The sequence below is a fragment of the Musa acuminata genome, chromosome BXJ1-1 (genome assembly GCF_036884655.1).
Source record: "Musa acuminata AAA Group cultivar baxijiao chromosome BXJ1-1, Cavendish_Baxijiao_AAA, whole genome shotgun sequence".
NCBI lineage: Eukaryota > Viridiplantae > Streptophyta > Magnoliopsida > Zingiberales > Musaceae > Musa > Musa acuminata.
In genome coordinates this window covers 3,585,171-3,601,405 of record NC_088327.1, presented here as the reverse complement: position 1 = coordinate 3,601,405, position 16,235 = coordinate 3,585,171, and the positions used below count along the sequence as shown (strand labels likewise).

Genomic DNA, 16,235 nt, shown 5'->3' with positions numbered 1-16,235 from the left:
ATGATATTGGACAAAATTTAAATCCTAAAAATATTAAATTGATCGAAAAGATGATAAAAAAAAAGCTTCTACTACCTACGAGAGAAGGGGATAAAAAAAAAAGGAAGAACGAGTTTGAAGAGTTTATTAGAGATATTTTAAAAATATTAAAAGAATGATAAAGAAGCTTAGAATTCATAGTTCTTTTTACTATTGACAATCATTTATCATTGATAATTATTTTAAAATAATAAAAATATGTTTTATTATTATTTATAATTATAGTGTTATTGATAGTAACTCTTTATTTTATTCTCATCATTGGCATCACTCAATATCAGCTCATCAATACTTGTGTAATGATCCTTAGCACTCGTCATAAGTATAATCAAAATTGATATTATTCATTATTTATTTTATTTATCGCTCGTTGCTATTTGTCACCCCTCCATTAAAAAGAAAGAATAAAAGGAGATAATTTATAAATATTAAAAACAGTATACTTGCAAATGATAATTTATATATATTAAAATTATTAAAAATAATAATAATAAATAATAAATAGTAATGTAAAATGTTCCCATTTGAAATATCCCCTTTAGATCCTAAATGAGTCCAAAGACATGAGTTCACTTCATAAACTAACCAATATAAAGGATACAAAGGTGAAAGCATCCACGACGGGCTCTTTAATTTTCATTTATGGACGCTTTCCCGTAAAATCCCAAATCCTGAAAGCAATTTATATAACCCTAAATCATTCCACTGCATTCTTGTTCGAAACCAGAGCGAGCGGCGAAAACCTCGATCTCCATGGCCACCGTTCGCCTCCTCCGCATCCGCGCCGCCCGCGTCCCTTCCTCGTCCCCCCGGCTGCCTCCGCTCCTCGCTCGATTCTCGCGAACGCATTCCACCACCACCGACGCCGCTCCCGACGCTGCCTCGCCGCCTCCCGTGCCCCATCGCCGCTACCCACCCCCTCGGCCGCACGAGTTCTCTAAGCCGTGCGAGCTCATCGGGACCTGGACTCCAGGCGCCAACCCTCGGGAGGCGGCGGCGAGGCTTGATCGGCTGCATCGGGACTACAGGAAGCAGATGAAGCAGGTCCGAGCCAAGTACGCGTACGAGATGGAGCTGCTGAGGATCGAGAACCAGCGCAAGGATGACGCCCGGCGTGAGGCTGCTCGCCTTGCCAACGAGGAGCGGAAGAAGGCGAAGGCTGCTGCAGCCGAGACCCGCGCTGCGGAACGGAAAGCCTTCAAGGAGGAGCTTCGCCTAACCCTAGTATGTAGCCTTCTTCTGTTGATATTTCTGATTCTTTTTATTATCCGAGACTTGGATTGGATGATCTTATAGTATGTGTTATCATGTCGAACAAGTCATTTGCTCAACCAGATCGAGAGTTTCTTCATGGATTTGAGTTGCTAATATAATACTCGTTACATAGAGTGGAGTGCGGGAATTGGCACTGATATGTGATTACTGTCATTTTAAGAATATACGATACACGATCGTTGCTACCTTTGGATGTTTCCTTAAGATTGAACTTTTTGTTTTCTCAGACGTACAATTTCTGGGAGACATCAAAGCAAATATTCAGATAAATTTGTTATAGTCAATAATGAAAGCCATATTCAGAAATCAAAGCCGTTAGCCCATTGGAACTGAGTTATGCGCCATCTAGGGATTACTTTTTATGGAAAATAGCTGACTTTTTACTCTATCTGAAGTCCTCTCGTTGCCCTGTTTTATAATTTTATTTTGTCTTCGTTAAAGACTCTTTGGAAGTTAGTGGGAGTGTGGCATGAAAATAATAGAAGTAACAGTACATGTAGCCATCTTTTTAGTTTCAAAATAACCCATAGTTAACGTGACTTTTTATTTCTTATAGCCAGAGATGTAACTCAATTGATTCACCTTTTGACTCACACCTTTGCAATAACTAACCATGAAAAGATACATACAGTCTTGATAGATTCACCTAAAGCTAAATATCAAATATCAAACTGCCTCATACCAGAGACTCATGGCATTGTTGGGGATCATCCAAACTATTGTTGAGTGGGTTCGCTACTGGATGGATGTCAAACTTATATATTATTGATTTAAGTTTTGTTCGTGTACTTAGTTGCACTGAAGTAGTAGGTTGTTTCAGGCTCAATTTTGGAGCCCTGTGTTGTATATATTGATTCAATTGAGGTGCAGCTAATGTGTGTATGTGTGTTTCATGGTCTTTCTCATAAGGCGCTACTCCTAACTGGTTTACCTCCATAATTTTACATTTTTATTATTTTCATTATTATTTTGAAAATCGAGAATGCAAAATTTCCATTTATATTTAATTTTAAAGGGTTAAAAGTTTTGGTTGTTAAGAAAAGTAAAAAACATAAAATTAGTAGATGAGCACATTTTGTGAAGAAGAGAAATGAATAAGATCTTTCAACAGCTATAACATGCTGCGTTATGTAGAAGATATGTTCATCAAGAGCTTGAAGTTGGCCGATTATATGAAAATCTTGGAGGAATCTTTGACATTAGGCATGATGAATCATTAGGTGTGAACATTAGGATCTAGTACATTGACTATCAAAACTTGATCTTCACATTGAAGGATCTAATAAATGGGGATTTATATTTTTATGCAACTTGAAATGATGAATCTAGTCTTTGTTTCTTGTACAGTTAAATATTTGTAACTAAGCTTGCGAACAACTTGCTATTTATGACAAAACTTGGACTTTGTGGTTTCTTTTCACAAAAAGATGTCTTTGTATAAACTAGGTGACTCTAACTAACTAAAATAGAATGGATGGCAATATTCAGATCATTTTAATGGTTAATTTTTGGGAAATGTTGCTATTGTTATAGCAATGACTATTTAGAAGCCTTTTTATGGCCATTAAAATGCATGCTCAATGCACATGATAATGAAAACAAAACTAGAATAGAATATTTTCATCTCAAAATCTAATAGATAATTATTTCTCTAAGTCTGGTTGCAACTTGTTCGAGTTGCACCCCCCACACATCTTGGTTTGGGTTTTCCAATTAGACCTGTTTTTATTGCATTAAGCCCATCCACATAACAAAACACTGTCTACTTTTGTTTTGAAACGACACTGAGCAAATGATAAGCTCAAACTCTATTTCCACCATTTGCCTCCTCATTTTATGCAACCAACTTTTGTCATCCTCACCCTCACCACAATTGTCGTTTCTCACCCAAAACCTACAATTCCAGTTCTACCATTTTGCCCAATGCTGATAGACCAACTTCTGCAGCCTATTGCCACTTTTTTGTCTCGATCATATGAGTTCTCCAGACCATGTGGGTTCGTCAAGAGCTACGGCTTGACCAGCCTTGGAAGGTGAATATGAGACTCAAACAGCTCCAAGTAGCGAATGAAGTAGATATTTCACCTAGTCCATGTATGTGATGGAGCTGTTAAGGATTGAGCAGCAGTGGAAGGATGTCACTTGGAACAAGGCTGCTTGCTTCACCAGCAAAGAGCAGTAGGGAAGGCCATTTTCACTGAGCAAGAAGGCCTTCTAGGAGATACATCCTTCTTTTCATATTTGTTACCTATTTTCCCCATAAAGTTTCAGTTCTCTACGTTTGTTAGTTTGAGTGATATTATAATATTACTGTTACTTTCTTGAACAAGTCATTTTTCAGATTTTCTTCATCAATTTGAATTTCTATTATAATTAATTGTTAATTTTCGTCTCTTTGTTTTCATTTACATTGGCCATTGCACAAATATTGCCAGGACACAAGTAATAATAGATATCCTTTAAGAAGTATAAGATTGTCACTATTAAGAATTAGGATGCTTTAGAAGCAAATAGTGATGCCCGATATTGGGAGTAAATGGTGGATTTTCTTGATATGAGAGGCTTGGGCTTAATACTAAGGTTTAAATCTCGGTCTTATACTGGCTTCAGTAATTCTCCTGGAACAATAGACGGTGTAACAAGTTGCATACCGAGCTGTACCTCTTGGTTTCAATAGAAAAGAAACCTATAGGTACTAGACCATAGATACTGCCACCGGTCTGACACGGACTTAGCTGGTTTTGCCTAAGTCGTGCGGCACCCTCGCGCGTCCGTCCGCAAAGGTCAGCCTCCCCGAAGCCTCTCATTGTCCCTTAGGACCAACAAAAGAGAGAGAACGGGTAAAAGAGAACGCCTCAATCGGGATCCACAAGCAAACATGTTCGAAAAACACTTCATAGATAAAGCAAATTACAAACAGACTTTACAAGCTCTGAACAGTGGCACAACAAAGGGTAAAATGGTCCATTACAGACCGAAAAGCTCTCGAACGTGTCCACATGACACAACCTTTATTTACAAGCCTAAAGAGGCCACCAACCCAACTAACATGGGACTATTAAGCCTTCGGTCGCCCCTCTACCTGCTGTACAAGGCATCAACATGCCAAACGACACGGACATGTATAAGCATTACATCGAACACCTTGTTTAGAAGTTTGTCCGTGACATTCTCCCCCACTTATTCCTTTGACGTCCTCGTCGAAGCCTTTGTGAACACTACAACTCTTCGCCTTTGCTGAGTCTTCAATCTTCTGCTCCAACTGCAATGCGCCTCCTGGCTCCCAGCTGCTCTCCGCTGCTGTTTCTGAGTAGTCGAACCTTTGATCCGTCATGCTGCTTCAACTCGCCAATGACTCTGACTCTGGTGTAGGGTTGGCTGAGTTGTGTTGATCCTCATTGATTCTTGCGGATCTCCCAGATGAAGGAAAAGACCATCCTTACTGCGCCAGTCTCTCATAAATTCCACATGCTGCTCAAACTGGGTGGATGCTTGTTGGAGCTTTAACGAGCATCTTCTCGCAAACTTCTGAAGTTTTGGGTCCTTCCTCCACAAAATCTGCTCATTGACTCTTCTTTTAGTTAGTTGTCACATCCAAGTAGGTTCGCATCACTTCCGCTTTCGATTGGCATTTCGTTGGGAAATGAAGCGGACAATCTACTCTCAGTAGCACTGATCACCATTGGTGAGGATTTGACAACTGTTGTCTTCCATTCTCTTCGAAGGGTCTTTGAACTTGTGCAGAGCTCCTCTGCTTGATAGATAAGAGAATTGGGGTACTCGGTTTCGCCCATTCTCTTAAGAGTTGAGAAGGCAAAGGTTACTTGACTTCGCCCACCTCCTCGAGGTTGTACTTCATGCATCGAGCTGGTTACTGGCCTTCGCCTGCTCTTTGCTCACACTTCTGAAGCACTTGAAGTGTTTGCACTCCTTACATTGAGTTAGTTACTGTGATTCACCTTCTCAATGCTATTGAACTTCTGGAATGCAGGAAGTTTTCACCCCAACTTGGAGTAATTCTCTGATAGATGAGGTCGCCTCTGGGATTGTACCGTCTTCTCCATCAACCCTGCCGCCTACTCCACTGAGTAGCAAAGGTACAGCACCGCGTACTGCTTGCTTCGTTCCTTGGTCGTGCACTCTTGCATGACCCGAAGTCCTTCACTTACGGCTATCTTGATGAGAAACTTGTTGACACCGGTCTTACGAAGTTCCTCGGCCTCTGCCCTTCAGCCTTGTCTCGGTACTTGGAGATTGCCTCTGCATGCTCCACCTCCTCGGCCCCTTTCACGACCAAACACTCTCCCTCCATGAGAGTAAGGGATCAATGACCTTCACGGAAGTCCCGCCTCTGCGGTACCATGGCGCTGCCATGCCCATGGCACTACTATCCGTCGCCTCGCATCTCCATCCCTTTTCTTCACAATCAGTAGATATGCCTCCGTGACACTCCTCCGAGTCCACCTCCATTCTAACTGATTGCTTGATTTTGGGTAGCTAAGTCCCTCTGGACTCGTCGTCGCTTCCTCGCCCCTTTCGACCCCCTGCTTCAACACCTCTGTGTTCTCTAAGCAGACTGTTTGGTCGATGGAAAGACAGACTGCAACTCCCATGCATGGCCTCTGCCATCGCATTAAAGGGTCTGCACCGATTCTGTTCTCCTTAGCTTCCTTGGTAGCAACGTTCGCTTACTCGACCTTGTCCTCTGACTTGTCGGGCTCCCTTAAGCGAATATGAGCTCTGGAGCAGTCCAACTCTCCAGCTGCTTCGATCATACCTCTGCATGATCAAGTCCCCCCCATGGAACTCACTGGTACTTGCATTCGAACTTTTCCCTTAGTGGAACACAGCCCCCATATGCTGATGACCAAGGTTTTCATCCGATGCAAAATTCGATGCACGCCCGAAAGACCCGCCTCTGCGGTACCATGGCCTTCACTCCTTGAATCCATAGCCCTTCTTGCCGTCGTGTTGTTCACCGAAGTGGAGCTTCCAGTAGCTCCCGATCATACCTCCATATGATCCAGTCCCTCCCGGGACTATGTCGTGTGTGTCGCATTGCCACGAACTGTTCCACCACAATCCGCTGCACCATGTCGCCTCCTGGTGACATCTCCATTGCATTCTGATCCTTGTGGAATAAACTCGAATTGTGAACCCTCCATGTGTGGCCTCTGCCAATACATCGCAGGGTCTCCTCCACCTTCGATTTTGTTCGCTTTGGCAATCGACCTTCATCCACCCACTCTTGGGTCACACCTAGATGAAGCACCGCTCTAGGACAGTCCGTAGCCTAGTAACTCCCGAAGTCCACCGACTTCGCTGTAATTTGTGCACCATTGCCTGGATCCTGGGCCTCTGCCCCTACCAGCACAATCTCCGCTGCGCACTGCTTCCTTCATGGCAACTTAAATGGCAACACTGTGGCATATTCTTCAAGAGTACCCGCCTCTGCGTCCTCTTGCCCCGTGCTAAGGCCTTCTGAACCCAACTTCGCCTCCGCAAATTGAGTCGCCTTAGTTCCTCCATCAAATGCTCCTCCGAGATAAGGTGCATGTGCCCAGAAGCTCCCTTCGTCTTTGGCACCATGCAAGATGAGTCCACTCCGTCAGAATGAAGGACCCATGGCACAACATGATCCTTCTCTTGCCTCTACAAGAGTTCATGTCCTTGACCTCTGTCTAAGGAAAGCACTGTGCCTCTGCTCCATGTTCCAACTTCTCTGCTGGCTCCCTTCATGCGGCTTGGGTACTTTGCCAAGTTACACCCAAGTTGCTCCGCTCCTCATTTTTGCATTGAGTCGATGGTGGCCCTCGCGCCCACCATTCCACGGGTCAGCCCTCCCTTGAGTCCGATCTCCATATCGACTCTAAGTGTGCCTTCATTTAAGTTGCTTCAGGTCGCTCCCCCACTTGATCTCGCAATGCATCCACCAATGCATTCTCTCAAGCGAGATCATGCGACGACTCCTCGCCGCTTGCTCAGTCCATCGAGCTTCGTGGAGTTGTTGTTTGTTAAGGTACTCCTCCTCAACATGTGAGGTCCGTCTCACATGATTCTCCCTCTGGAGAGCCGAGACTTATCCCTCCTGGATAACTGTCCCATTGGAGCAACATCTCTCTTCGTTTCGGAGACCACCATCCCCTTGGACTACTCCGATCTGTTGAACAAACTGTGCATTGTTCTGCCTCCTGCAAACGCACTTGCTAGATTGTGCCTCCACGTCAATACAGCCACCACTGCACCCCTTAAGGCCTAGCAACATGCTGAACTCGTTGCACACTCCAGCCTCCTCCGGACGTATCCTTCGCATGCCGAAGAGAAAGTTTCAATGCTCCATGGCGCCGAGTTTCGGTCGCCTTGGGATGGCCACGAACAATCCATCGTCCGCATACAAGCCCATGCATGAGTACCGAATTCTTCGAGTTAGCAATTCCCCTCACCTCTGTGAGCTTTGCACAACTCTTTCGGTCGCTGAGCAACTCATTCCACTTTGCATGGTCTCGTCCTTTTGCCAAGCGCCTCGCTTGCCTTGAGCACCATCAAGTAAAGTTGTCAACGTTGAGCCGTAGCTCAAACTCAGCCATCCCAACCTTTGTGCGCTCCACATTCTTCCAAGCTTGCCTGTTCTCGTGGTGCCTCTTGCGCGAAGGGTTGGCCATTCCTCTGAATGCTAAACTCAGATGCCCGCTCCTCTGAGCGACTCCTTTTCCCTACATCTCCATGCCCGTTTTCCCCCAAACGGTCGCGCGTGTGCTAACTGCCCTCAACGCAGCCCCGCTAGGTCCCCCACGTTTGCATGCTAAGTGTTTCTATGAGTGCTTGTCCCGCTCTGATACCATATGACACGGACTTAGCTGGTTTTGCCTAAGTCGTGCGGCACCCTCGCGCGTCCGTCCGCATAGGTCAGCCTCCCCGAAGCCTCCCATTGTCCCTTAGGACCAACAAAAGAGAGAGAACGGGTAAAAGAGAACGCCTCAATCGGGATCCACAAGCAAAAATGTCCGAAAAACACTTCATAGACAAAGCAAATTACAAACAGACTTTACAAGCTCTGAACAGTGGCACAACAAAGGGTAAAATGGTCCATTACAGACCGAAAAGCTCTCGAACGTGTCCACATGACACAACCTTTATTTACAAGCCTAAAGAGGCCACCAACCCAACTAACATGGGACTATTAAGCCTTCGGTCGCCCCTCTACCTGCTGTACAAGGCATGAACATGCCAAACGACATGGACATGTATAAGCATTACATCGAACACCTTGTTTAGAAGTTTGTCCGTGACAGGTCGGACTGGTAAATTTGTATTGTTTTTAGAATTATTCTTACTACTAGTAATTCGATCAAGAGCATTTTAGGTCACATGGTTTATAACACCTTACAAGTTACTAGGCTAGTCCACCTGTTAGTTCAACTCATGGCACACATTAAACTTTATATTGAACACGGGCATCAACCAGAGTTGTAGCCAATGTGGGAGTGAAACACCATAAGTTTTCATGTATGTGTGCCTTATCTCAATGATATGTGCACCTTTGTCCTAGATTTCAATAGACCTTGATGCCGCACTGCACCTCGAGCTTCCAGGGAGCTTTTGTTGAATGGTTATCTCACAAATGTTTGTTGAAGTTATTTTTGTTCTCTTTTCTTAATGTTGCCATAGTTGTTGGAGCTTTGTTCACTAAACCTGGTATTATGTTCATTATGAGGCTGGAAACATTTCACGGAGATACTTTTGCACATACAATTACTCTGGCCTAGCACATAGAATCACCTTTGTGCTTTTCACAGCGAGCCACCTAATATGCATGGATATATATTTATATTAATCAATGTACATGAAACTTTTTATCTTTATTTTTAGCAATTGACATGGCACCTTGCTTTGTTGTTGCTTTTTGATGACCATTCTAAACTGTTTACAGTTGAAAGAAAGAACTCAGAAATTGGAAAGTTGGAGGGCAAAAGAGAATCTGAGGGAAGAAAAGGAAGCCGAGAAAAAAGAGCTTTTACGTCGCCAGAGTTCCGTGTGGATTAAGGATGAAAACTTTGAGAGAAGAATGCTGGAGGCAATAGTTGATACCACACCCCTCTAGTCAAATCTGATCTTCGTGAGATTAAAGGTTTGTCCCCTTTCCAACTTCATTTTGATGCTTTGGATGCTGCTTAGTCCAATAATATAATGGAACTGCTATTGCACATACATAAAGTAAAAGCCAAGGATAATAGTTTCACGCCTCATTGGTATCTTTTGGCTTTTAAATTAGCTTTGCACATTTGATCACGAGTTTGACAAATTGTTATAACAAATGTAGCAAATAACAATTATTTACTATGTTCGTTTTTTCTATGCAACATTGATATTGGTAGAAATGATATAGTAAAATCATCCAATCGTTGTATGCAATTGATGTGCAATTATGTACCATAACAAAATTTTTGGCTTCCAGATGTCACTTACTCATATTGTTTCTAGTCACTTTATAGCAGGTGTGTTACATAAATCTTTTATCATTATTGAGATCTATAAAGAGAGATATCCTTAGTTAAGGATATTTAAATATTTATTTATAAATTTTTATTAAGATTTTTTTTAAAAAAAATTCTTTGTCTCTCATCATACTACTAATGGTTATTATGTTACCTCTTTTAATTGTTGCATATATTTATAGTTTCTATTAAAATTTTTTTAGATCTTTTAAATATATATATTCATATCATCTTAAATGATACTCGGTAACATCTACATGTGCATGGATAAATAAAATATTTATTTTTATCTTTATACTAACTTCTTATATTTGTTTCAATATTTTCATCTCAAAAATATGGATTTTTTTTTTGTATATATTGTTTCTTAGTTATCAAACATTAAGATCCATAAATCATTGTTGGTTTAACCAGATGATCACACAACTTTTTATGCTATTCATCATTTTAACTATCTTCTTTTTATTCTATAAATAATATTTTTCATTAATCTCTATCTTATTGAATAATTGATTCAAGAAACTTAAAACTTTTACTTGATAGAACTTCTTGTTCATCTAACTTAATTATATACTTTTATCTGGTTTTGCTATCATCATAAATTTAATTTTAATTTTACTTAATTTAAAACATCTAGGTTTTAAGGATTGTTGCAACAACTCTCGTTTATAATTATTTTTATTTAAACTTTCATCAACAACATAATATTATAAAATATCGAATGATTACTAAGTTTTAATAGAAAACTTACTGAACAAACTCCTTATAGTTTTAATTCTAATAACTATATTATCATATATATTTTTAATAAATCAATGAAGTTGGTTAATATATCTTTCTTTTTTAAAACTCACAATAGTAAATCTCTAGAAACTCTATTATATGTCTTTTCTAAAATCAATAAGAATTATATATATATATATATATATATATAATTCTCTTTATATTTTAATTAATATTTTAATAAATAAATATCTTTTTTTTTATGTATAAAACTAAATTGTTTTTAGGATATATTTATTTTAAATCTTATCCTAAGTTCGATTATCCTCCACTAAAGTTTCATCCATGGTATGACTTATGATTTTAATTCCTCTATAACTAAAATAATTTTAGATATTATCTTTATTCTTATAAGTTAGCATTAAATATAGCTCTTCTTCTCTTCAATAAACATGTTTTTAAATTTTAAAATATTATTAAATAAATTAGTTAACCAAGTTATTCCTTGGTCTTTTAAACTTTTTCATATCTTAATAGCGATATCATCATATTTCATACTTTTACCTATTTTCATCTTTCTTAAGGCTTCTTTTATCTCACTATCTCTAATCTTATGAACAAATATATAATTATTAGATCTATCATCATTATTTATAATTAAGCAAAATTACTTGTGGAATTTTTATTAAATAATTCATAAAAATAATTTATTCATCTTTTCTTAATTTTGTTATCATTAATAAGTATTCTTTCATTTTCATCTTTAATATATATAAAAAATTATCTAAATCTTTGTGCTTTCGTTTTTTGGATCTACTAATTTAATATTTTATTTTCTCATCCTTACTATATAACATTGTTATAAAAATTATCATAAGCCTTATGTATTATCTTACTAATAACTCTTTTAGTATTTTTAAGATTTTGTATCTTTTAAATTTTTTCTCATTTTTATTTTTTATCTATCTTTAGAGCAAGATCTTTTGGTAATAATTACATTCTGAACTTCCTCACACCACCACAACCCTTGAATAAAATGAGCTAATTATATATTAGCCCCTATATTTGGATTTTATTAGCATTGTGACTCTAATAGGGTCAAAGTGTAGGGGTAATATTGCCTTTATTTTTTTCAAAAATCTTCTTTACTAAAATTTTAATCTTATTAACTATTATAATCTAAGTGGTATTAATATTATCCCTATCTAAGTTTTAAGTCTCTCATTTTTCATCATATTCCTAAAATATTTTACATTATTATCTTTAAAATTTTCTGATTTAATCTTCATAAAATTATTTATTATCTATTTTTTATTTGTTTATAATAAATATATAATACCATATTGATTTGTTAAGCTTTTATCTGGTATAATTTTACAATTCTTACCTATAATTTTATTAAACTTTCTAATAAGCACAAAAAACATAATCAGGTGATCACTCTTATAAGTTATTAAATATTTTTTTTTCTTGAAATAAATATTAACAATAATGAGATGATACAAAGTTACAAAATATAAAATCATGATTTTACAAAACATAAAATCATGACCAATTATATGTCTTTTAGTTCTAGATATCCGATGAATGATATTATCTAGGTTCTCTCAAAATTCATTTTTTGTTTGATAATCTAGTATAACTCGAGGGGCGTAACTACTTATAATATTCAAATATCTATATTTCTAAGTTAAATTTTAAAACTATGATTTCATCTCTAAATCATTTCACCTCTACAATATTGTCATTAAGATCTTTATATACAATAATTTCTACACCTTTTTATATTTAACTTTGTTGGTATATCAAATTTTAAATATGGTACTATCAATTTTTTTTAGATTCTTCTCTGAATAATATTTATATTTAATTATTATCATAATGTGTATCAATTTTAGTCGTTTTTCTGAAAGTGAGAACCCTGCTTTGTATCACATCCGCACCACTTTTGAGTAATCTTCTAACCTATCGATCTTATTTCATGATATCCAAGTATCTCGTATTACTTTCGAATATCAACTTAGTCTCATCCTGACACTTAATCTCTTATAAGAAAATAATATTTATTCTTAATTATTATCATAATGTATAACAATTATTGTCTCTAAGTGAGAATCTTTACTTGCGTTTCATCACATCCATGCCACCTTTTGAGCAATCTTCTAATCCATCGATCGCATTTCGTGATATCTAAATATCTCGTATTGCTTTCGAATATCAACTTAGTCTCAACCCGACGCTTAATCTCTTATAAGAAAATAATATTTATTCTTAATTATTGTCATAATGTATAACAATTATAATCCCTAAGTGAGAATCTTTACTTGCGCTTCGTCACATCCACCATGCCACTTCCGAGTAATCTCCTAATCGATCGTTTGTTTGTTTCATATTTCACAACAAATAGGGACTTCAAATATTAACCTATTCTTATACCGAAATCAATCCAAGGTATAAAGTCTCTCTTGTAAGTAAATGATATTTATTCTTAATCATTATCTTAATGTCTATCGATTCTAAATTCTTAATCATTATCATAATATTTACCAATTCTAATCCTTTTTGAATAAAAATCTTTGCCTACACCACATCCAAGCAATCTGAAATCAATTAGTCTTATTCGGAACTGCGGTTGACATTGATGGTATTAAAAAAAATATTTAATCGCCCACCGTGGGGCTCGAACCCACGACCACAAGGTTAAGAGCCTTGCGCTCTACCAACTGAGCTAGACGGGCTTATTTAGTTATTTGACTCTATAATTATTTGATATCTTTATGTTTCCTTATGGCTCTACTAAATTAGTAGTAGGACAAGATTTCTCTTTGCCAACCTATGGTGTTAGCCACTCTCTCTCTCTCTCTCTCTCTCTCCTATTTCCTTCCTCCAATTTTTTCCCCCCTCCATGCTTCCCTCATTTCCAATACATATATATTCAGTTTGTACTGGATCTGTAGCATTTATGTAACCTGTGAAGTGCCAAAAAAAAAAGGAAAAACCCAACTACAACAGATGAATACAGAGCACTTATGAAAGGGAACCGGCAACCTGTATTTGGAGTATTTGTTTGATAGACTATCCATCTTTTCAAAGGGCCAAAATAGGGATGCACGATGAGGAAAATACGAGCAAATATGCTCATACAAAGCTCAAATCGGAGTAGCAAATAGCTCACATCCTCAAAAGACAATGAAAAACATAACCAACTAAATGCCAAAAATGTTTATTAACTTCAAAACGAAACTCAAGTTAGACGAAAAAGCATTTGATATCCATAAAGAAAATTGCTTGAACCAAACCATCAAAGAAAGACGATGGTTCTGATACAACAGCTTAAACTTGTTATTTGATCAAAATAGACTAGTTGCTTTTTTTTTTTCTCTTGACAAATGGAAACAATACGAATGCTCATTTTGCCTGGGGATGCGAGGCGATGAAGTCAACGGCAACTTTTATGCAGTCAATCTTGTCTGCTTCACTGTCGGGGATTTCAAACCCAAATTCTTCTTCAAGAGCCATGACAACCTCCACGGTGTCTAAACTGTCAAGACCTAGATCCTTCTGGAAATGAGCATTTGATGTGACCTGCGATTACCATAATATAAATGATGAACCCTTTAGTGTAGGACTTTTGCATAGTATCCAATTTTATGACCTCGGCTGGGAAACAAAAACTTGGCATTAATAAGTATCAGAATGTTACTTCTGCCATTTGCAGCCAATGCCAGATGAGCAAACTATTAGTTGTCAAATGAAGCGACAGGAAAGTATGCATCTTAAAACCTAACTTTGGAGGTGTCTTCAGAAAATATCCTTAAACACTATTTCGGGAAAATACATACCTTCTCTAGCCCGGAAGATTCTCTAATATGAACAGTATAAGTTTCCTTATTCAAAAGCTATAAAAAAAAAAGCCAAAATACTTGTAGGTATTATAGATCCTAACAGAGTTCGCAAAATGTCCATCCTGGTATTTCATGTGGTCCATTTCACTCTTCCTAATGAGATTCATTTGACAAACTTCACTCATGGTTACAGCAAATGAAACTAAGGGCAGGGAACTGGTGAACTTAGTTTGGTTGAAGGAAGCAACCAAGGAAGTGAACATTCCAATTCGAACAAAGGGGATCCGAAATTGATTTCGTGAACTGATAAGTAAAAATAATGCCTTCTTCTTTCAAAATCTATTTCCCTATTTTTTCAAAAGCCACCTCCCAAATTATTGAGTATTGCCTAACAAACATAAAAAGTATAGATGTATCTCTGCGTCACTGATCGGGTTGGATTGTCCAACACACCTAAGATATGTGTATCGAACCTAGCCGATCCTAATATTAATATTAATCTTGAGAACTATGCCTTGAATCAAACAACAGGAATTGGACTCTCGCTTCTTACAATGCTTAGAACTTAAATTTTGTGGGGCAAGGCCGACACACCCTACCATTTATAGTCAAACACACCCTTAGTGTAGCCATCATGCATATTTGATACAAAACCTAAGAGACTCGCTAAAAAATAAAGTAACAGTTGGCTGGTTGCATGTAAATTACCCAAAAAGTATAACCCTGCAACATGGTTCCGACACGTAAAGTTCAAATTGACAACTCCGATGTTTTTAGCAATTATCATGTTACATAAAGTAGCAAAAACAGGTTCAAAACGTACATGTATCACCAAGGTAGAATTTCTGAAGAATGGCTTGCTATTAAGCATGCCAAAAATCCAACAAGAAGACCTCATTGATACTACAACAAACATTATGATGCTACTTCTACACTACAACCTCACCGTTGAAGACAAAATGTTCTAAGAAACAATATGCTGTGGAACAAAACCAGTTAGAGTGCACATTATATCTCATAATGTGACTATGTCAATAATGAATCAAAGAAATCATAATATGACTATGTCAATAAAAGTGGACTAAAACAAACAAAAATGGTTGATAGCCCTAACTTTTCTATGCTTAAGAATATAGTCTAATAAAGCTTCTGCAGGTAAAACTGGCCCTCAGGAACTTCGATCAGATATATGAATTGCAATATCACATAAGAACTAACACACAAAAGTTATTTTGGTTCTTAAGTAGATAATGCTCATACATTTTACGATGTATCATAGCAGTTTTGCTTCTTATGTAGCATGTAAATATACACATCGTTGCAGCATACACCGATCCTGACAACGCAACCTGATCGACAACATTTGGTTATCCTACATGCTTAGATGCAACGCATACTCCCGCTAGTGTAAAGATTATCCCCATCCTCTCATCCCAGGAAAACCCAAACCCACAAAAAAACCTAGTTTGCACTGAGCAAATCGGGTCCAGCAGGAATTGAAACCAAAAAGGTCAGATCGATTTGATCAGTTCTGAAAGTAGTCAAGTACCTTGGAGGGATCGACCTTCTGGAAGTTCTTGACGACGGTGATGATCCGATCAGCGACCTCAGATTTATCGAGGAAGGAGCCCTTCACCTCGTCAGAGAAGCCGCAACGAAGGAGGCTAGCGAAGGGAGAGGACACCTGCGGCGCCGATGAGACCACCCGCAGCCTCAAGTGTCTCAGAATCGCGCTTCGCACCGCCGCCATCGGAGAGAGAGGGAGGAGGGGGGAGGGGAGTGGCTATCGGGCTCAACTCGAAGATGTCCTTCTTTTGTTCGGGTTCGGATCGGTCACAGTTTAAGTAGGCATCGTTTA

General features: G+C 38.3%; 2 protein-coding genes and 1 non-coding gene across 3 annotated transcripts; 1 reads left to right on the top strand and 2 right to left on the bottom strand.

Moving 5' to 3' along the window:
• Positions 1–670: 670 nt before the first annotated feature.
• On the top strand, positions 671–9,726 carry LOC135679972 (uncharacterized). The gene is made up of 2 exons (XM_065193951.1): positions 671–1,263; positions 9,245–9,726. Exons 1-2 carry the CDS (start codon positions 793–795, stop codon positions 9,413–9,415), a joined length of 642 nt encoding a protein of 213 aa, XP_065050023.1. The 5' UTR covers positions 671–792; the 3' UTR covers positions 9,416–9,726.
• A 3,471-nt stretch (positions 9,727–13,197) lies between these two features.
• On the bottom strand, positions 13,198–13,270 carry TRNAK-CUU (transfer RNA lysine (anticodon CUU)). The gene has a single exon. It is a non-coding gene; the product is annotated as a tRNA-Lys (tRNA).
• Positions 13,271–13,722: 452 nt separating this feature from the next.
• Positions 13,723–16,203, bottom strand: LOC135611344 (acyl carrier protein 2, mitochondrial-like). The gene is made up of 2 exons (XM_065107097.1): positions 15,927–16,203; positions 13,723–14,117 (listed from the first exon to the last, which is right to left on the bottom strand). The coding sequence occupies exons 1-2, from the start codon at positions 16,125–16,127 to the stop codon at positions 13,941–13,943; spliced, it is 378 nt and encodes a 125-aa protein (XP_064963169.1). The 5' UTR covers positions 16,128–16,203; the 3' UTR covers positions 13,723–13,940.
• Between the last annotated feature and the right edge of the window lie 32 nt (positions 16,204–16,235).

What these genes read in the sequence shown, in the direction of transcription:
- LOC135679972 (XM_065193951.1), top strand. Translation starts at nt 793, where the DNA reads ATGGCCACCGTTCGCCTCCTCCGCATCCGCGCCGCCCGCGTCCCTTCC. An exon ending in AGGAGCTTCGCCTAACCCTA is followed by an intron (nt 1,264 to 9,244) that starts GTATGTAGCCTT and finishes AACTGTTTACAG; the next exon opens with TTGAAAGAAAGAACTCAGAA.
- LOC135611344 (XM_065107097.1), bottom strand. Translation starts at nt 16,127, where the DNA reads ATGGCGGCGGTGCGAAGCGCGATTCTGAGACACTTGAGGCTGCGGGTG. An exon ending in AGAAGGTCGATCCCTCCAAG is followed by an intron (nt 14,118 to 15,926) that starts GTACTTGACTAC and finishes TGGTAATCGCAG; the next exon opens with GTCACATCAAATGCTCATTT.